The sequence below is a fragment of the Sebastes fasciatus genome, chromosome 12 (genome assembly GCF_043250625.1).
Source record: "Sebastes fasciatus isolate fSebFas1 chromosome 12, fSebFas1.pri, whole genome shotgun sequence".
Classification (NCBI taxonomy): domain Eukaryota; kingdom Metazoa; phylum Chordata; class Actinopteri; order Perciformes; family Sebastidae; genus Sebastes; species Sebastes fasciatus.
The window spans coordinates 24,314,735-24,336,582 of NC_133806.1; the positions used below are offsets into that span (position 1 = coordinate 24,314,735).

Genomic DNA, 21,848 nt, shown 5'->3' on the forward strand with positions numbered 1-21,848 from the left:
TTATTTTGTACTGTAATCACCTTGTGCCTTTTTCTACCTTTTTTTCTTTTCTTAAAGCTGACTCGGTGTAAACTGCTCAGAATTCCAATGTACTTATTATAGGTGCAAATGGCAAATTTGATGATAGTAATAACAATAATAATAATAAATTTTATTTGGTGGCGCCTTTCAAAACACCCAAGGACACCTTACAAAGATAAAATTAAACATAGACAGATAAAAACAACTGGACATGACAGAGACACATTTATGCAGACACGTATGATGAACTGATGGACACTACAGAGAGTAGGCCAGTTTGAACAGGTGGGTTTTGAAGAGGGATTTGAATGATGTGATAGTACTACTAAGTAGCCTACTAATAATACTAACAACAACAACAACAACAACAATGTCTCTTAACTTAGATGTGTATCAATCTATTTCCAGCCCTGAAGCCTGATTTGATGGACTTTTTATGTGCATGTGTCTCTGTGTGTCTCTGTGTGTATTGGTGCTGTCGCTCTCCAGCTGGCGCTCACTGAATTCCCAGTGAGGATGATTGACGTGCGCTCTTCTGAAGGAGGCGGGCCTAGAGAGCTGCGTCAAGTTAGACTAGACACAGCTGCAAGAGACAGGAAACCATGTAGCATTACCTTCAAAATAAAAGAGCGGACGCTCTCGGGAGGCGTTATAGAGGCAGTTAGACTAACTGCATGTTTTGCACGTTATGTATACACACATGAAATCATGTCATGTAAACGGATTAACTAGAACAGGGGTCTGCAACCTGCGGCTCCAGAGCCACATGCAGCTCTTTAGCTCCTCTCCAGTGGCTCCCTGTGGATTTTTAAAAATGGAAATGAATAACTGTTTTTTTGTTTACATTTTCATTTTTATTTCTTTTTGTTGTCCATGGTACGTATTATGAGAATAAAGTCATAATATTATAAAGTAGTAATTTTACATGTTTTTTCTTTTTCTCTCGTAAAGTTATGACTTTATTCTCGTAATATTATGACTTTTTTTCCTCGTAAAGTTATGACTTTATTCTCGTAATATTACGACTTTTTTCTAGTAAAGTTATTACATTATTCTCGTAATATTACGACTTTTTTCTAGTAAAGTTATGACTTTATTCTCGTAATATTACGACTTTTTTTACCATGAAGTTCTGACTTTATTCTCGTAATATTACGACTTTTTTCTGGTGAAGTTATGACTTGATTCTCGAAATATTACGACTTTTTTCTCGTAAAGTTATGACTTTATTCTCGTAAAGTTATGACTTTATTCTCGTAATATTACGACATTTTTTCTCGTAAAGTTATGACTTTATTTTCGTAATGTTACAACTTTTTTCTCGTAATAATATGACTGTATTCTGGAAATCTCCGATTTTTTCCCCTCAATGTGGCCCTAATACTCCGTAGTGCATTTACATTTGGTCCCTCACTGCATTAGACTTATATACTATATACTTAAACTATAAACTGTGTTACCTTCATCCCAATGCTCAAATGTTTTGCGGCTCCAGACAGATTTTATTTAAATTTTTTTGTCTAAAATGGCTCTTTTGATAGTAAAGGTTCCCGACCCCTGGTTTAGACAGAAAAGGGAAAAAAAGAAAAGAATCTTCTTGAAATGCGATTTCGTTTATGAACTCTTATTTTGAAACGTCATTCCCGGAAGTTCAACTTATACATTCAGTTGCCTTGACAACGCTCAAGAGAAAATCAGCCGGGAGAACTACGAAGATATATCAAGTGGATTTAACAAGTAACTCAGTCCATTAATAATGAGTCCGTAACACAGTTTAGACTAAAGTAAGTTGGACTTTTAACTAGCGAACATTTATTTTTAGTACTGTGTCGTAGTTTAGCATTCACGACAGACACTTTGCGGGCTTTGTGCTTCAGGTCACTGAAGCTGACTGACTGTCATCATCTCTGCGCGCTGACTGTCACTAGTTGGACCTGTTAATAGAAACACACAGTTGGTCTGTTCTTGACAAAAACAACTCGTTTTATTGGTTGAGATATGTCAGAAAACACGACGGCAGCTCATTAATTGAAGTTTGATGTGCTAACTAACTCGCAGGTGAGAGCAACAAATGGATATCCAGCGAGTTTAAGAGCAACAGCGGATCTTTAGGGAGCCCAGCTTCATTTGGATCAGTCTGATCATAATCACTGCGATGACTGAGTCCTCCAAACCGCCTCTGGGGTAAGTCCTTCACACAGACTTATCAAACACTTCTACATTTATATTAAGTCCTTCACACAGACTTATCAAACACTTCTACATTTATATTAAGTCCTTCACATACAAGTACAGACTTTTATATTATTCCTCTGACTGGCTGCAAAACTTGAAACGAACTTTCTAGATCATTTTATTTCAGCAAAACTAAAAAAAACATGGTTTATTTCAGCAAAACTAATGGGCTTGGCTTCTAAAAGACTATGCGCAAATGTAACGGTTCCATGTGTCTCCTTTACATGGTGGTTAGTATACACTGCCACTGTGTGCACTTCATCACATCAAGGGGGACCTATACTTGTGATACGTATACGATCATATTTGTGAGTAACCACTAGATAGATGGATGGATTGATAGATACGTAGATAGGTGGATGGATAGGTAGATGGATGGATAGATAGATGGATAGATAGATGGATGGATAGATGGATGGATAGATAGATGGATGGATAGATGGATGGATAGATGGATGGATAGATAGATGGATGGATAGATGGATGGATAGATAGATGGATGGATGGATGGATGGATGGATGGATGATAGATGGATGGCTAGGGTTAGATAGATAGATGGATGGATGGATGGGTGGATGGATAGATAGATAGATAGATAGATAGATAGATAGATAGATAGATAGATAGATAGATTTCCTTATTGATCCCAAATTGGGAAATTCATGTGTTACAGTAGCAGGTTATCCAGACAATGCACAGGAACAGTAAATATACAATAAATATACTGTACATATCAACACTAGAAATAATATCTATAGTATACACACTATATACACTTTTGTAATAGTCGTGTATAACAGCTGTTACCCTGCACTATATTCAGTTTTAACAGTTTTCTTCATCTCCTTGTATTTTTATATCTGGTATATTTTTTTGTACTTTGCACTACTAACTTTTTTACCGCCTTTTTACAAACATGTTTTGCACTATGGAACTGTGATGCTGGAAACTTGAATTTCCCGCGGGATCAATAGAGTTACTATCTATCTATCTATCTATCTATCTATCTATCTATCTAAATATATAAATAATATATCAGAATACACTATGAATATACCAAACTACTACAACTAGCTTAGAAAATAGAACATATGAACTAAGAATAACAATAACATACTATATACAATAGCAAAGTGTGCAATGACATACTATATAATAGAAAATACTATATATTAGAAAAAAATGAAGTGTTTTTCTTGATGACAGTATAAGTATTTATGCTCAATAAAGCAACTGCAGAATTATTTCGGGCCCCGTGACAAACACTTAAAAAGCATTTGTAGCCTATAGTCAGTACTGGCAACACAGAGAGGCTTCCAGCAGCCAGATCAGCCTGCTCACCATTTGCCTACTGTCTCTCTCTCTCTCTGCCACTCACAGACAATAAGTGTGAACAGCTCTGGAGCAAAAGCATAGTGCAACAAACAGTACAGTTGGTTGTTAGCGGAGAGAAACTGTCATGATGGCCTTTTACTGGTTGAACAACAACAGCAACAACTGTAGGTGCTGTCCACAATGGGTTTTTAATTGTGTTGTTTGGGGTGTGGCTGGAGCCTGTGCTCTTTGGTCCTTTCATCACAACATCAGCTGTGTATGGAGGACAATATGGTACAGTAGTGATGGTTTTTCCATTAATCCCACTTTTTAGTACATGCTGTGTATGGACCGTATGGAGAAACACCACCTGATCACATCAACAAATAACCTCGCATCATCACTGACTGTGAAATTGAATGCCAAAATATACTGTTGAGAACAGTGTCCATTCATTCATTGCACTTTTATGTTGGAGGTAAACAGCTCTTGGTTAGTTTACAGTTAAAAATGAGTTAAGTTGGTGTTAACTTATCTGATTATATTTCAAAATGTCTCATTGATTGAAGGGTATGAGATAAAAGAGGACACTATAGCCTTCAGTGGCCTCAATTTTTAATAATTTGTTATTACAATGGACATATTTGAACTTGGTTTTGCCTGTTTTTTATCTAAAGATGCACCGATCTGACTTTTTTAGTCTCGATAGCAATACCTGGGCTTTGGGTATCGGCCGATACAGAGTACCGATCTGATACAGAGTACCGATCTGATACAGAATACCGATCCAATACCAGTGTTTAATTAATAAGCTGTATCCCTCACTGTGTGGAAGTGACTGGGATCATTCTTGTATGTGTAAGGCAACATCAGGCTTGACTTAGACATTGCTTTCCTAACTCTGTAAAACAAAATGTGACCAATAACTACATAGATATAAATGTATTTAATGGTTCTTTATTATTATAATCATAAATCGTACACCAGCAACTTGGTAAACAATCTTCAAAATTAACAGGAATTACAATTTAACTGTAAACCTTTTTAATGCAGCAACAAATTGGTCAAAACTAAAACAGGAATTAAAATTCCAGTATATAATGTATAAAGTATATAAACTTAAAATTGAATTGAATAGATCGGCCCCATTGTCACCGATATCCGGTCCAGCTATTTGAATCAGTATCAGCCTGATATCCAATCCGGTATCGGTATCGGTGCATTCCTAGTTTTATCAGGAATCTTTATGAGTAAATTCAAATTAGAGTTTTGGTGTCTTTGTGAGTAGCTCACTTGACCAGGTATGATCGTGGATCAGCATAATTGTGTAATAGAGCCAAATGTTGCTGACTTAATCAATTCTTAAGTCAGCCTTGTAATTATTGTTTAAAGAGAGAGATGGGGTTTCTGTGTGTCCTGCTGTCATTTTAGAGGCCTCACACCTTTTATCTATCATGCATCAGCTCTTCAGGACCCTCTAAACTACTCCATATAGGTGTGTGGTGAAGGCTCGACATCACCTGTTATACAGGAAAACATGGGAGTTCTTCAGCGGTAACCTGAGTAGGGTGTGATACTGTTTGATAGAGTGTTGATGAGTTGCGTTAAGGCTCGGTCTATTTCTCCTCTGATCTTTCAAGTAAAGGTCCCTTTAACCAGATACTCTTAAATACAGCGATTTGAGACACTCGAGAGCTTTTTGGCCAAATTACAAAGTAGGCCGGTCACAGAGTCGGCTGGCAGTGGACCCAAAATGCCCTTTTATCCGGTCAGTGTGTGACATTTCTGTCCATATAAATTACCATGACAACTCCCTTTGTGTCGCGATCTCTCTTTCGTCATCAAACAGGGAGTAGCTGCTTTACTACATAGCCCAGTCCTAATGAAACGCAGCTCATAAAACAACATCAACACACACACACACACACACACACACACACACACACAGTGCGGTCAGTAAGCAGACAAATGAGGAAGGAAGAGACTGCTCTTTTGAGGGAAGTGAAATTCGTTTGTACCTGGCAATTGAAATCTGAGCTGTGTGTGTGTGTGTGTGTGTGTGTGTGTGTGAATGTGTGTCTGTGTTTAGAAAGCCTGAGTGTGTACTTCAGGACGGACTGGTGGAAAGGAAGCCTGATTTAAGCCATAGTTCAGAGCTTCATAAGCCTGTCAGTAAGCATGGAAAAAACAAAAAGCAACTTCCTCCCCTCTCGACTAAATGAGTACTGATTTCCCATAATGCACTGAGATCAAGATTATCCAAAATCTGGCCCAAGATCTGGCAGCTTGCTTCCACACCTGAGGCAAAATTAATGTCATTAAAAATGATTTTGCTGAACCTCTTTTTTTGGAATATATTTGCGGCACATGAAATGCCTCCGGCTTGAACCTGCTCCTGGTTCATTTTTTGATCCTATGTGTGAGCATCGTGCATGGTAATAACATTTAGTAGTTATTATCAGGTCTGAAATTACATTTTTTTCCCTCACCTGTCTCTATGGCAGGTCACTGAACATTTTTACTGACCACACAATTTCTTTGTCTGCCACTTTGGAGAATTGTAAACACTGAGTCAGTGGTGCCAGACAGTAGAAATATGGATCATCAAATCTTAATTCCAGACTATTTTTAATTTAGGAATTGCTTTTTAAAAATGATATTTCTTAATGTAAGGAAAACCTATCTGCCATGGTGGCAGGTGAACTGGATTTGACCTGGCCACAGCTAACATTTACCCTGTATTTGGCAGGTGGCAGTTGCTAAATGTATTCCCTGGTTATAGTCCATTCTCTTAAAGTCTGCAGCATACACAACAGTCTTAATTAGCACGTTGGTGTTTTCCTCTACATGTCTGGACCTGGTGTGTATGTGTGTCTGCCTATATGCTTGTTTGTGCATTGGAGCGAGCTTAAATCCACAAGCCTCCGATTAATGTGGTTTTGGTACATGCTCTTGACTTTAGTATCCACTCCCACTGAAGCAGTAAGGATGCAAAAGACTAATATAAATGAACGGTGGGAGAATTAAGAGGAAACTGCTCAACTCTAAAATTTAAATTCACAGCTTCCCTCACTTGTGGTTGTTTTAATCTTCAAAGTGTTTTACTAAGCTTAATAGTCTTTCTGTTTTTTCCGGTTTTCATGTGTGACGTCAGAACGTTGTGAGTTTACTCTGGACACATGGTTCAGTCCCCAGTGATGATCAACCACCCACACCCTGACCTACACAAATACTTTTGTTGCCACGCAGGCTTGGCACATTTCTTATCTGTAGATTTTGCCTCTAAGTGCCTCATGAAGTGCAGAGTATAGAAAAATAAAAAATAAAAACTCGCCACTCTCAACATCCTAATTTGTGCTGCCATCTGTCTCACTGTTGGTAGGTTGCACATTTTTATTTGAAATGCATCTGGTGTTTGTTTTAGCCTCATTTCTGTGTCTATTCAGTTTTAAAACTCGCCCACAGGAAGGCCAAGCTGGCAGATTTTACAGATAAATACAGTATGGGATTCCAAATAACTGTCCGTTTATCCTCAGCTCAGCACACACCCAGAGATAATTATTGGCTTCCAACTGTCCCGTTTGCCTGTTTGCAGTCATGAGCACTGTGTATGGAGTGATAACAACACCAGTTGCTAGCTGCAGTGTAAATGCTCATTAATTTGAAGCTGTGCCCACTGGACTAAAATGTCAGTCCAACCCTTTGCATAGTATTTGAATGCCATGTGTGTCAGTCAGCCCATAGAGTTTCTTAAAATACTCTCAGAGAGAGATTAGTTATTAAAGATGATGTTATCTCTTAGTGCTGTGCCTTTTCCCTGCTGGGGTCTCAAATGATGTGAGATGTTGAGACAGATGCAGACACAAGCTCCCCACCCTATCCTTCACAAAATCTGCTCTATTTAGAGGTTTAAGATCCATGTGGTCAGCCACGAGCTCAGCCCTGCTGACTAAGGGAGCTCCCTCTTTTTTTCTCTCTCACTTGAGGGCTCTACTGTATTTACTTTTAGCAAACAGGGAAATGTTTTAGTGTATGTGGTCACATCTGGATATGTAGGGGTTATGTTTATGATGGGTTAAATTTAACTCCTGTGAAAAATGAGATAGGCAAGAGAGTGCGTTGTTGGCGGCGGTACAGCATGTATCCGGTAGTATCTGCATTCACTTCACAGGCTGTCCTGTTTTAAATAGAGAGGGTGTGGATGCAGTGCTTCCACAGGCTTATTCTGCAGCCCGATAGAAGCTTGACCAAAGTACACACTGAACCTATTAGATCAAAAGTATACACTATAACCTTTGCTCAATTTATGTGTATGTGTATGGTGGAAATATAGCACGGGACTGACTGATAAAGCTTATGGTTGTTAAACTTTGTTCCATGTAGTCCTCTGAACACGCTGAACACATGAGATAAAGTAGTTACCTTCTTAATTAAGTGCTACCCTTGTTCACATTTTATGAGAACTTACTCATCTTTAATTAATGTGTATGTCGTTACAGCAACGTCTAGTGTGCACACATCAAAGCAGTACAGGCTCTCTGAATGTATTTACTCCAAAGCCATGCCATGATACATCGGAAACATTTGAGACATCCAGACTGGCTGTATTTATAGATCGCTGTGTGCACCTTAGGCCGCACTACATTATCCAACCTATTTTCTGCTGTTTACCAACCTCTGTCCTTTGGTGAAAGAAAGCTTTGGCAGACACCTTTAACAACAAAGTATGCCTGTGTGCCAGTCTCAAGTATCTGCAGTACAGTACATCTGCCTGTACTCTTATTATGCAGCTGTTATGGGCTGCTCAGATTTATTTCTGGAAGCCTGCACTCGTATGTTAGTCACTGCGGTATGTGGGTTTGTCAGAGAGGAAGACAGACGGACTGCATGTGTGTGTGCATAGATTGGACGGACTCCTCCAACACCAACTGACGTGCCATAGCAGTGGTATCGCCTGATAAGGCGGAGGTGGCTGAGTGCTCTTTCTCTTGCACACGTTGCGATGGTTTTGCATGTGTTTAACCCTTTAAACTGCTGTCTTGATTATAGAGATAACAGAGTATAAACACTTTGTGCCACCGTATTAATAATACACAGGAAGAAATGATGGTGGCATGGCTGTCTTTCTGTTAAAGGGCTTCAATGAATGCTAAAAAGTCTGCTAAAGACCAACACTATTGGTAACATAAGTGTTTTTCTTCTTGTTTCTCCAGCAGGAGCTCTCTCTAATTGAACAAGCAGCTTAGGGAATAGAGAGAACAGACTAATTATTATTTCCTGCTGTTACGTTTCTACATTCCATCCCTCCGTCCTTTCTTCTCTGATGTTGGACTCCACCCACCTACCCTTTTCTATTCCCTTTCTTGTTGCTCTGCGGCCATATGGGGCTTTGTGCCACCTGAGATTCCCTCATCCCTCCCTCTTACCAACCTTCATTATCCCTCCTCGCCTTTTCCCCTCTGTTCTTCCTCTGCTGAGGGCCTGTTTGCCACCCTCAAGCTTTGTGTCTGCTTGAGCTGGTGCGCAGTGCACAACTCGTATCTTGTATCACCCATAAAAAACAATACTTGTGCAGTAAATGCTTATGTGAGTCAATAATTGATTGATTTATCTACCCATATGAGATTCAGTCTAAGTTAGAATATGTATTTTAATTAGGAAACACCGGGACACTGGGATCTAGCTTTGACATAAAGGTTTTAGAGATGATTTGAAATGTCAGAGGATCAAGACCTCTAGTTAAAGTGGCAGTAGGCAGTATATATTTGGCATCATTGGGCAAAAATTCCATAATAACCTTTCAGCTGTATATTATAATTCAAGTGTTCTGAGAGATAACTAGACGTCTGCACCGCATCATTGCTCTGTTTTCAGGCTTTAAAAAATCTAGCCCGCGACTGGAGAATTTGACCAATCACAGGTCATTCCATTGAGAGAGCGTTCCCATTGGCTGTGCTCCAGTCATATGCACATATCTGACGTATCTCACATATCTCTCACTTCTAACAAGGCTTGTGAGCCCATAGTAACAAGACGTTAGTATCACGTGGTATCTCTGTCGTCAGCGATCCAGTTGCCAGTTAGTGTGGAAAAAAAACAGATAAATGGCTGAGTTTGACACTAGTGTCTCCATCACGCTGCAGAATAAGTGAATATTTACTGTGACAACAACTGACAACTGACGTTAGCTCATATTAGCTGTCTTAGCTTAATCATCCGAACAACAATAACCCATATGATTACAATTTGGCATATATTTGGCAGCCATAGTCCTTACAATCGTAACTAATGTGTTGTCACCGGTCAGATCGCCAAAACGAGAAAAACAGGTTCGATCCCTGGAGAGTTATGTTAGCATTTTAGCATAGTGACGGTTGCCTCCAGTTACCTAATGTTATAGCTCCCTGAAACAATGCTTAATGAAAACGTGCATCAGAGGGGATTTAGAAGTGGGTGGCCGACTGAACCAGAGTTGGTGATTGTTGGAAGGACTAACCAAGACGACCTTGGTGAGTTCTATTATGTTACTGTTGAGTTTGAATGAAGTGTTTTTATGATGCTCCACCGCTAGAACAGCTGATCTCCCAGCTGAAACTATGCCATTAAAGGATGGCTGGAGATGAATGAGATGAAATAGGCTAAATGGCTTGAAACAACTGACATGTTAACTGACATGTTGTCTACAGAAGTGTCAATCATAAAGTCTCCAAAGGGAAGATAGACACATTTTTTTCCCCCTAGCTGTTCAGACAGAATGACGAGTTGGCTTCCTGCTCCTATTTTGGGAAAATTATTGTTATCTTGGAACATGTCTCGTGTAAAACTGTCACAGCGTGCCTCTGTGTCACTGGTCACAAGAGGACAAGATGACGATAATGTCGATAGAGGAGAGGATAGGGCGGGGTGCTGTTAACAGCAAGTGGATTTCTCTCAAGTAGGTGTGAAACAGATACTCCTCACCGGTTGCTGACTCAACCTGAGGTCATTGCAGCAATACATCAATGCAAACCCTTCAAATAACTGTTGGGAGTGTAAGCAACCTAATTGATCCCAATGAGTAACAATTCATTTAGCACCTGAGGTGTGGTGTTGTCTTTTTATCTCCCTTGGGTTATTATGTTACTGTTACTGACTCTGCACTCGCGTTGAACAGATTGCTCTAACCTGGTTGTTTTTAATAGTGGTAGAGAAGTCGTCACTTGATAACCAGGTAAACTTGTATACATGCAACCTGATAAACCATTTCAAGAGTAATATTCTGATTTTAAATGCTGGGACTTTATATAAACATGTCAGCCTTTTTAAAGCTGCCTAACTGTATCTCCATTGATACAAACAAACAAAGCCCTATGGTTACCTGTGTAATGTCATCTTGTCTTCTCTGCCATCCCTCTAGTGTGAATACAGAGGGTCAGACCATCATTATCATTGAGCCAGTTTACTTGATATTGCAGTGGGGTGGGGTTTTTAACCACATGGCTGGTAATATGAGCATGACAAGGCATATGCTGACTTAGGAAGTTGTGTGCTTAGCAACTGTAAACAGATGCTTTACTCGGCTAATATACTCTCAATACAGTACACAATACTCAACCCAGTCTTTCACACTCTCTCTGTCTTTCCCTATGCTTTCTGACCCTGCTCATTTCTGCTTCTCTTTCCTTGGGTCACTGTGTACACGCATCCAAAATCGACAGCTGCTACTAAACTGAGGCCTGCACTCTTCCGCAGTCAAGTGGTATAAATATAGGTTGCCATGGGGACACCATGACACCCAAGGGGTATGCCGGCTAGGTAGCAGGACAGTGTATGGGAGTGTCGAGTGAGTGGCTCAGGGTCCAGGATGTGTATCATTCACACTGTGTCTCTAATGCACAACGGGAGGTTAAAACTCAAGTGTGCGCACAGACAAGTGTGTGTGCTTCCATGCAAGTGGGTGGGTGTGGTCTTGAAGTGGCACTCGGGGCGAGGGGGGTAAAACATGCTTACAATGTGGATGTTTCCACTGATGCGTCTCCCAAGTAATATTCTGTTTTTAAGGTATCGCATGATCATGAATAGAGGGCATGTTGTATATCTTTTTGTAATCATTCAGCAGTGTGACAGAATCAAGATATAATCTTTTAAAATCAAATTGTTTTTTCAGTATTGCTTTGAATTTACTCTCTCTCTATAGACTCAGGGATCTAACCACCATTACTGCGATCAGACCATCAACCTTGCTTGATAGCCAACCCCCTCTAACAACTGAGCCACTGCTGCCTTTTTTTGTTCTCAAACTGTCTTTAAAACCATTGACAGGAAATGAAAGGTTTCTTTGTAGAGCTACATAAACTCAATTGTGTGTCTTCAAACAGAATCATCTCATGCAGGTATTAGATGCTCAGTAAAGTTCCACAAGGCTAAATACAAAGTTTTAGGAATATACACGCCAATTGCTGCTTTAATTACATAGCTGCTGGACATCTGTTTGACAGGACAGAATAGATCTGTAACACCAATTTTCTCCTAGCTTTTAGAAAAGGTTAGGTAATAATGTGGCCTGTGTTTGTGTGTGTTGAAGACAGCCAGCCTTTGGTAGAGTCTTTTACTTGACAGTGCAGTTGATGGCTTGTCTTATACAGTGTTTATGTTACTCAAACAAACAATGTAACTGGTTACATGTATTTTTTTACAACAATCCTTATTATATTCCATAGCGTTTTGGTGTCATCCATTGTTTACATTCTCAGAATACAAAAAACGTGTCATAGTGAATGCAGGTCAGTCAGTGCTAGTGTGTTTTTGGCCAATTATTGTGCTCCATTCCCAGTTGGTTGTCTTCATTAGAGGATAGTGGCTCATTGTTTTAGTGATCCTATTGTCTGACACTACTGGGGACACGTCTGGCTGTCTGCTTATCTTAGTTACTGTCTCTCTGGCTGACTTACTGACTTCATGAGTCAGTTTGGCTCTGTCTGCTGCCTTAAATCATAGTTTAATTTACTCACATCCACAACAGAATTTGTTGTTTGGAGTGGACTAGTCTGTCTGTCTCTGTTTTTCTCATGCAGTCCCATTTGTAGCATTCTATGCCATTGCAATGTAGTTATCAGTAACAGACTGACTGACATATTGGAATTGCTGACTGGAGCCTCAAAAGTGAGTAAAATATCATAAACACACAATAATTAAATTAGTTTTAAGGCTCAATGGAATATTAGAAGGCAGTAGGCAAAGCAGAAAATAGTTCTTAACAAAAAAAACAAAAAACGGACCTCTTGTAAATGGAATTAGTTTTGGTGGGAGATATGCTGACAGAGCACAGTTCAGAGCATAAACTAATATATTCCGTTATTTTTTATAAGACCTTCCAGAATGGGAACTTCTTAGGCCGTGTTTCCATGGCTGGGATAAATACAGTCACTGGCAGTTCATTCTTTCCCCTGCAAAATCCTCAAGGTAGTCTCCAGTGTGTCTCAGCAGTGTTATGTAATTAACTTGTCCACTAACAACAGTAATCTGAGTGTGACGGTCATGGATTTGCATTATAGCGCTGTGATTGCTGTGATCTCGCCAAACCTGTAATTTGAAGAGCATTTCATTTTTGCTTACGCTCTGAAATCATTGTACACCTTTTCCATCTCTCTGAGGGACAGTTTTTAAATTTGTGCAGTTTTCATTTTGTCCTGTATTCACACTGATCTGTATCTTTGCACAAACACTGTACTACTCACACATCCAGGCTTGATTTATCCTAAGTGTCATGATCAGGAGTGAGCATGGTTGTATTTGGGTCAGGAAGGAGGTACGTGCACACACTCACTTACACACACACACAGACAGACATGCAGACACTCAGACTAATCTGTTTAAGAGGCTAGTAGACAGACGGCAAAATAGGATGACTGGTAGGCTGTGTATAGGCCTACGTCTACCTACAAAGGTAACAATGGTTTGACTCACTTAAACATTACAATGACAGCTACTCTATTATTCAGTTACTGGCACTAAAGGTCATGTTGACAAGAACCAAAAGTTTGGCAGATTCTTGTTCCTTATTTACTTAGTATTTGATCAAATATAGCCTCGTATGATTTAGTTAATCATACACTGTACTTTATTTAGTCCAAACCCTTGTTTGTCTGGATTAAGACAGTCTCAAAGTCTTCCCATTTACAATCACCAGCCAGACTGTGAGTATCACTGATCACCTAACCCTTAAGACAAGACACACACCAGGGTTTTGGAAGATTAACCTGCTGTTTATGGCATTAAGAATGACATCATAGACACTTAAATCAAGCATGTATCGCTGATAGATTATTTCGCCACCATCAACACTATTATATTGTGTTCAGTAATAGCTGGCAACCAGCATTATCTCAGAAGTGAGAATGCACTTGTAGGAGCTACATTTTTAAATTGTAATTCATTTCATGGAGTATCATAAACCACAACATTATCTCCAACCACATTTACTATGGGTAATATAATAAAAATATTAATAATAACTTCCATCTTCATAGCGCCTTTCAAGAGACCCAGGACGCTTAACACATAATGAGGCAGAGCAAATATCACAAGAACAGAAAATAATGATAGAAAGTCCATAGGCCTTGGTGAACAGGTATGAGATGGCCCTGCTTTTGAGAAATGTTGATTGGCCTCTCAGGTTGTGCCTTTCCTGTTTGAAGATGCCAGAAGTGTTACAATAGCTATGGTCTAATAGCTAATGGTTTAAAAGGAACAGCGGCTTCTACGCTGCTTTCCACAAAAAAAATGTTACCTTGCACAACTCACCTGTAATAATCTACTTTTCACAACGCTGGGACATTATCTACAGTATATACTGTATTGTATGTCAATTTTAGCATGAAATGATGTGCAAATTATCTACCAGGAAGACTTGGATGATTTTAGTGTATGTTCTCATTAAATAAGTTAACCAAAAGGCTTTTTTTTGTTGTTTAATATTTGATCTAAACTGTGGACTCCAAATTCCATTCATGGTGTTCACTTTGTTTTACAGCTGCTCAAATGCTGTCCCGGGTGATTTTAGACCACGTGAGTCTACACCACCTTTGGCAGTTTGCGATAAATTCAGCATCTATTTGTTTTAGATTCTTACTTTTGAAACTTTTAGAATTAACACCTCAAGCCTAAACAGATTTAAAAGAGGATAGTGAAAGAAATACGGTATATCCTTGTTAATGCTGCTTAGTCAAGTGAAAAGAACTGAGTGGTTCTGAAAGGTCCATTAGTAACCTGTGGGTGTGTGTGTGTGTGTGTGTGTGTGTGTGTGTGTGTGTGTGTGTGTGTGTGAGAGAGAGAGAGAGATAGAGCCGCCCATTTGTAACTCAGTCCCTGTAGCAGATCAGCACTTACTGCCCCCCTGTGCCGGAGCAGGGTTTCCTGCTTTTCGTTCCCTGCTCCTCCTTCACTCTCTCGCTCTTTTTCTCTCCGTTTACGCTTGCTCATTCTAACTCTGTGGGAGACGAGGCTTTTCCTAAAGGAGTCTTTGTGCGTGTTAGAGAGAGGGAAAGAGAGAGAAAGAGAGAGAGAGTGAGAGGGAGAGGGAGAGTGAAATGTTATGGTGAGACAAACAGCAAGCGAGAGGTGGAGAGAAGGATACTAGCTGACTGTGTTAAGCCTGGCCGAGGCCCAGTCCCACAGTTCCCACAGAGCCCAGTTCTGTTTACCTTCGAAAGCACAGACTCAACAGAGAAATGCAAAACATTTCATACATTTACAGTCTCCAAGCTGCTCTTGGAAATCATTTCCTTCTCTGTATGTTTTTAAATGCACTTTAAGTCAGAGCACCTTGCAGCTGGAGATTAGAAACGATCTGCACTGTGATTAGACTAGATTATGATCTATGCTGTCAAACCCTGGAGTCTGTCAGTTCACAATGCAGAAAAAACACTTTCTGCATTGCATAATGAGTCAATGACACTACGGGTCGTGTGGGTGAGAGTTAGTTGATATCCGACTTAGCTGTTAATGGTTAACTTTAGCCAGGTTAGAGTCCGCTCACTGTGCTATGTTCACATCCATTCTTCCTGCGCTGTGCTCTCCTCGCCTTTACACTGAGCGTAGTAGGAGTACCGTGAAGGATACTGGATAATACACCACTGGATTTAACACATTCTCTCTGAGAGTCAGCCCAATCCTTGGGAGTGGATTTATAAACAGCCCGATATATATATATATATATATATATATATATATATATATATAACTGTTTTGGAACACTTAATCAACTCAAGGACTGTTTTTGACGTGAGTAGTGGGATGTTTTTCTTTTTGTTATCTAAGGCTAATAGTTGGTGCTGTGGAGACAGAGAGGGTGTGTGTGTGCTGAAACGTGTGCTACAGAATAGCACTTTGTCATTGTTAGCAGAGTGAAGTGTTTGATTTCTGTCTAATCAGCTGTGTCTGTCAGGCTAAGTACAGTTTATGTTGAGCCGAGGTCAAATGCACAGACAGCAGCATCTTGTCGCCAGCATGTCATTGACATCTGCCACATCTCTCCACCCATAGGAGCTGTGGTTTGTATTCTTATCTGTTTTTTATGGTTTTCAGAGAGCTATTGTCAACAGTCTGAATCATGCATGATATATACCTGAGCCAACCAAATACCTCATGACCTTTAGTTTTTTTTTTTTTTTTTTGACAGGGATGTAAATCACAAGTTTCATCTCGGTAGAATATTATATTGATTTTTTTTGGACAATGAAAAAATCAATATCACAAAGTTTGCCACGATACAATTTCGATTTGATTCAATTCAGGGGCCTGCAATCGATATGAGAGGATATCATATGCCCATTTGACAATCATTTACATTTATACCAACTCACAGAAAGCAGATAAAATATGATCTGACAATTTTATTACAGAGCTCTTCCAGACAATTAAATGAAAAACAGTCTATTCTTTTTAATAAAAACAATAAATATTAAGTGGGAATTTCAAAATAGAGACGTATCTTAAAGATGATGATGTGTATCGATATTTTCACTTTGCCTCGATGATATTGGATCGTTGATCATTGAATCAATATATCGATCCAGATTTATGGATCCATAGTTTTTTGATGCTACAAACATTGCTCTTCTACAGTGCTAAAATTCAACTTGTATCAGATGTTTTCAGTCGCTTTTGCAAAACACATGACTGTTGCAACTCAGTCAACATAATGTCCACATGTTTAGTATTACTTGTTGCTCAGGTATGGAATAAGATTTGATGAGAGTTTTGTTATGTGCGTTAGAGGCTGTTTAATAATTTCCCTTTATAAAGCTTTTTGAAAGCAGACATTGATTTTGTGACACTACATTATTTTCTAAAAGTATGAGTACAGCTCAGGACTGTTATTAGAGAAGGTGTTATTATGAATTAATCATTTATTATTCAGAGGAGTGTCGGGAACAGATTGAATAAGCAGATGCTCAGGGCTGGATCATCCTGACAACCAAAAGGATGCGCTCAGCATATCTGTAGAGCGTTATGTAATCTAAGTGAAGGGAGAGGTTGTGTCACAAACAGAAACAGAAAGACTGAAAAAAAGAAGTCATTGGTATTCAGGCTGCTCCTGAGATGGTGGCAGTAGGATGTGTTCATTAGGCTGTCGTGCTGTGTAACTAAGGCTGAACTCGAGACAAACAAAAATGACTCAGAGGAACTAAAATGATCTATATCATTTAAGTTGTTTTAATAAGAATGAATAAAAGTGAGTCAGAATGTGAAAACACTGCACCAGATGAAAAAAGTGTTCTGCTAAAAAAAAGATTCACTGTTTACTTGACATAATCAAAACATTGTGTCCTTGATGGATCAGATAACAGATTGATACGTGAATTGTAAATGTGATACTCAAGTACATGTGAAATAAATAGGCCAACCTTTTATTTCTTAACATACTGTGCTATAATATTATCCTCTGTGTGTCTTTGCCATTGTCATCTCCCAGGAGGAGAATGAAGGCACGCGCCCCACCTCCGCCGCTGGCCCCTCTACCCGCCCCACGCCACATCTTCAGAAACACCGTACCTGATGGGGGAGGGACATCAGGCATGGACGCCAAGGAGAACATGCTGAGGCCCACCGTGGATTTGCAGCTAACTCTACCACAGGGACACCAGACTTCTGTAACTGAGGATGGCAGGTGAGAGGGCAGAGAGACACACACAAGCACACATTTACCCTGGGCGTAGCGCTCCCTTTCCTTTGCTTTTTGTTCAATGTGCCTTGTTTTTGCATCTCATTTGGCTGTTGCTTGTGAATGCTGTGTTGTTTGACTGCAAAATTGCCATCCATCCACATACACTACATCTACATGAAATTATTTCTATCTATAAATATGAGGATCTCAGCTGTTGCTTAGCTGAACAATATGAGTTTACTGTATTGTGACCTTCATTGGCCCGTCCCCAGACACAGTACAGTATGAGACCCGCTTGTCACTGCTAGGTCTGTTTTGGTTGCCGTGCCAGTGGGGCCTTGTCAAGGGGTCCCATTCCACGTCTCAGCACAAGCTTTGTGCCAGCTGAAGGCTGTCCTGCTAATGCCCTCTGTCCGTAATGAGGTCCTCTCCTTCGGGGCAGAAAATCAGGGATGCCTCCCTGACGTTAGGCCAGTAGATGTGCTACTTCTGACTAGTAGTACACATTTTGGTAACCATTTCAAACTGCCTGACATTTCTTAACACTATTTCAAAAGGTTGTGGTTCGTATCGCAGCCTTATTCTAGATCAATTTGGATGATATGATATTACATTTTAGCTTCAGATGGGCTGTGTTTACAGTTCATCGTCTGACACGGCTCACTAACAACATCAGAGCCTGATAAGGTGTAAGTTCATATGGTCAGATAAGATAAGACCAAGGTGGCATAAACACACAAATGTGTCGTAAATAACTGATACTAAATAGCACAACCCCAACCATTACTCTAATCAATTTATTGTGTTGACATTGACAGTTTAACAAGGCAAAGTAAGATAACAAGTACCTACTTTAACATAACATTATGTAAAAATAATAAACAGTGTTTTGTACTCATATTTCAAAATAGTATTTAGTTCAAATCCTATTTATGGCTCTGTTGTTTGGGGAATTGTAGGATTGATGCTAATACTGTAATGGTACAGATATGATTATAATATTACACTAATATTATATCTTTATAGTATACAGTTTGCGTCTCCAAAATGTCAATGTGCAGTAGCAACTTCAACAATAATTTAATTATTTATTTTTTACAATAAATTTCAATCAGGAGACAATTTAAGCTTTTTAACCTTCAGTGTAACCTAACCCAACCTGAACTCCTTAAATTCATTTTATATGCATATGCCTTGTGCATAATCTCAAACAAATGTCCCTTCATTGTAACTTGTAAAATAATGTCACTTGTAAAATGTTATGATACAGACTACAGTTAAACTAAAGTTCAGTAAGTATGAACAATGCTTCGCTACATAACATGCCTTTTATAAAAAATGCCCCCATGTGAACCATGCAGGGTTAACAAGTTAAAATATAACATATTTAATACTACATTGACCGTTCCTATTGGATAGTGATTGTGCTGTGTCTTGTTTTTGATAAACATACATACAAAATCATCTTAAGAAGCACATAGTAACACAGGACACTGGGTCTGCTGATTGCAGATTGTCGTTTTAGTGATTGTCAATGGTGTCCTTTGTAGTGGTATCTCTCTCAGCTCTGTCATCTGATCTGGCTGTTCCCAGAAAACATTGGAGACTGTCTCTTGGTTTCTTTATCTGAGGATTGACAGGTAGTACTGCAGGCCTCCTCATCAGCTGCAACCCCACACACACAGACACACACAAAGCAACGAAGCAGACTTCAGAGCTTCTCTTGTGGCTTAATGGACAGAAGTAGTTTGTCATATCAACAAGTACTCTGCAATTTGCCTGTCATTATCTGTCTATGCCACTATGTTATGTCATTGCCGTTGTATTGTTGGAAGCTCTTTAGAGTTTCTGTCTAGATAAACCATACAGATTAAATCAACAGTCTATGATAAGTGCCTTCTGTTGTTGTTTTTGGGCCTTTGTTTTCAATTCTCCTACAAAAGAAAATGGTAAAACTAAATTTTTTCTTCAAACTATGGTTTTAGTTCAGCTTTTAGTCCCACTTCACATATGTACATTTTCAGTCAATGAAAATATTGTAACTAAAGAGTTGTGAACTTTTTCTTTTGTCATCATATGGATTGATTGTTGTGGGTTTTCACCATGGTTAGGGACATTTACAGATAGTATAATCCTGCAATCATCAGCCCAAAATGATCAAGAACTGTTCATACAGGACGAATCAAGACAAAGATTGCCTTTTAATATTCATGTCAAAATAAGTGTGTTTGCTATTCAATCTGAAGTATGCAGTATTGCATAAGTAATTTGCCACGTTGGATTAGTAAATCTAGCTAAAAGAATACAACACATTGTTTTATTTCCAGAGCTGATGATGGAAGTAGCTAAGGACTGAGCCATCTCGCTTCCTTCTAAAGTAATTAAGAATTGTATTTGTATGGTTTCATTAGGTCTATAAGTTTGCAAAGCATCTGCTATAGCCTGTACTGTCACTCACTCACTCACTCACTCACTCACTCACTCACTCACTCACACGAGTCCATCTCTGTAGAGAAGGTGGGGGGATTGTCATACCATTTTCAAACATGTTTGTTGCTTCACATCTATGACACACTGTGTCCTTGTACTGATTCATTTACTTAAACAAAGATTAAACATGACAATTAGCTTAAGTCTTTGTTGTTATTTGATAACCGCTAATGAATAAAACAATTTGTATAGGGGCAAGTCAAAATTGACTTCAGGCAAGTAGATTTGGTGGGTCAGAAACTACTTTTTTCACTTGCTCAACTGGGCTAGTGAAAAAAATACAGTAACATTGAACCCTGGTATGTCTGTGAAAGCAGCTCAGTGTTAAAATCGTATCCTTTATGTCGATCAATTAGTATAGCCCTTCTAAGCGCATTAGGTGTGAGTGTGTCTCTGTTTTGTTGTATGAAGTAATTACTATTCTCTTTCTCTCTTGCCCCCCTCTCTTTCTCCTTCTCTCCCCATCTCCTCTTGTGGTGCTTTCTTCCAAACTCCCTTCGTCCCTCCCTCCCCACCCTCCTCACCTCTCTCTTTCACTTTCTCCCCCCCCCCCCCCCCCCCCACCCTTCTCTGCCTTGCTCCCTCTCTCAGTAAGGCGCTAATGGACCTGCTGGTTGAGCTGTGTAGCCGCTACCACCTGAATCCAGCACTGCACACCCTGGAGCTGCTGTCGCCCGAGGGCCACACTTTGGGGTTCAAGCCCAACGCTCTGCTGGGCTCCCTCAACGTGGCCTGCGTCCTCATCAAGGAGAAAGTCTGGGAGGAGAAAGTGGTGCGCAGACCGGCGCCCAAAGTGCCAGAGGTGAGTTACAACGGAGCCTGATAGTGTGATCTGGATGTTCTTTTTGGTGCTTTGTAATTAGTATTTTATACAGTGCATGTGTCACAGCATATTTAAAACTGCTGAAATTGGGTTTGTTAGGCTTGGCTCTTATGTTTTAATAAATTAATGCAAATTAAATAATAAGAGTCTACCTGATAACAAGAATTAGAAAAACATATCCCAAAGCTACCCATGTTGTTTTTGTAATATAGATGAATGTAGTCCAGAATGCCAGTGAAAAAGCCCTTAATAATTATATTAGCATGTGCTGTATGCGTAGCTCCTTACCCTGGAGCCCTATGTAATGTCCGTCCCTCCCCTCTCTACCTTTTACCTCTGACTGCTGGCAGAAAGCAAGGCCAGTGAAACCTGTAAGGGCCCATGCTAAGGTAGGAAGACGATTAGGATTAACTGGCCCAGCATGACATTGAAGTCAATTCTTATACGCTCTTTTTTACAGTCTCAGTGTGCCTTTTTGTCTTTATCACCTATCTTGTCATCTTTTTTTTTACACCTGCCTATCTGAACGTATTTCTACTGAGTATTCGTCTCTTTGTGTCTCCCTTTTTCTCTGCCTCTCCTCTGTTCTCCTCCTACAGTTTGAATATTTGATGAGTGCCTTACCTTTAGTTACCATGCATTATTTCTCTGCTCTTCTCAGGGCTCACTGGCTGCTCTCTCTCTCCCTTTGACCCCGCCTGGCCTCAGGCCAGAGACTGACACTATTTCAGACACTGCTGTCAGTCATCCCTCTTCTCTGTGTTATCAGTCTTTTCATTGTACCACCACCAGTCTCAGCTGTTCAAATGAAATGATTT

At 39.6% G+C, this 21,848-nt stretch overlaps 1 protein-coding gene across 9 annotated transcripts in view; it reads left to right on the forward strand.

Moving 5' to 3' along the window:
• Window positions 1-1,678: 1,678 nt before the first annotated feature.
• Window positions 1,679-21,848, forward strand: part of cobl (cordon-bleu WH2 repeat protein) — a 58,870-nt gene continuing 38,700 nt past the window's right edge. For 5 of the 9 annotated variants that reach the window (XM_074654243.1, XM_074654250.1, XM_074654248.1 and 2 more), the window contains exons 1-5: window positions 1,679-1,805; window positions 2,080-2,205; window positions 17,526-17,720; window positions 20,799-21,009; window positions 21,381-21,419. In XM_074654243.1, the coding sequence (XP_074510344.1) occupies window positions 2,177-2,205; window positions 17,526-17,720; window positions 20,799-21,009; window positions 21,381-21,419 (474 nt within the window). In that variant the 5' untranslated portion in view covers window positions 1,679-1,805; window positions 2,080-2,176. Of the gene's footprint in view, window positions 1,806-2,079; window positions 2,206-15,607; window positions 15,833-17,525; window positions 17,721-20,798; window positions 21,010-21,380; window positions 21,420-21,848 lie in introns of those variants that run through there. The other 4 variants (XM_074654246.1, XM_074654251.1, XM_074654244.1 and 1 more) reach the window with 3 other exon arrangements.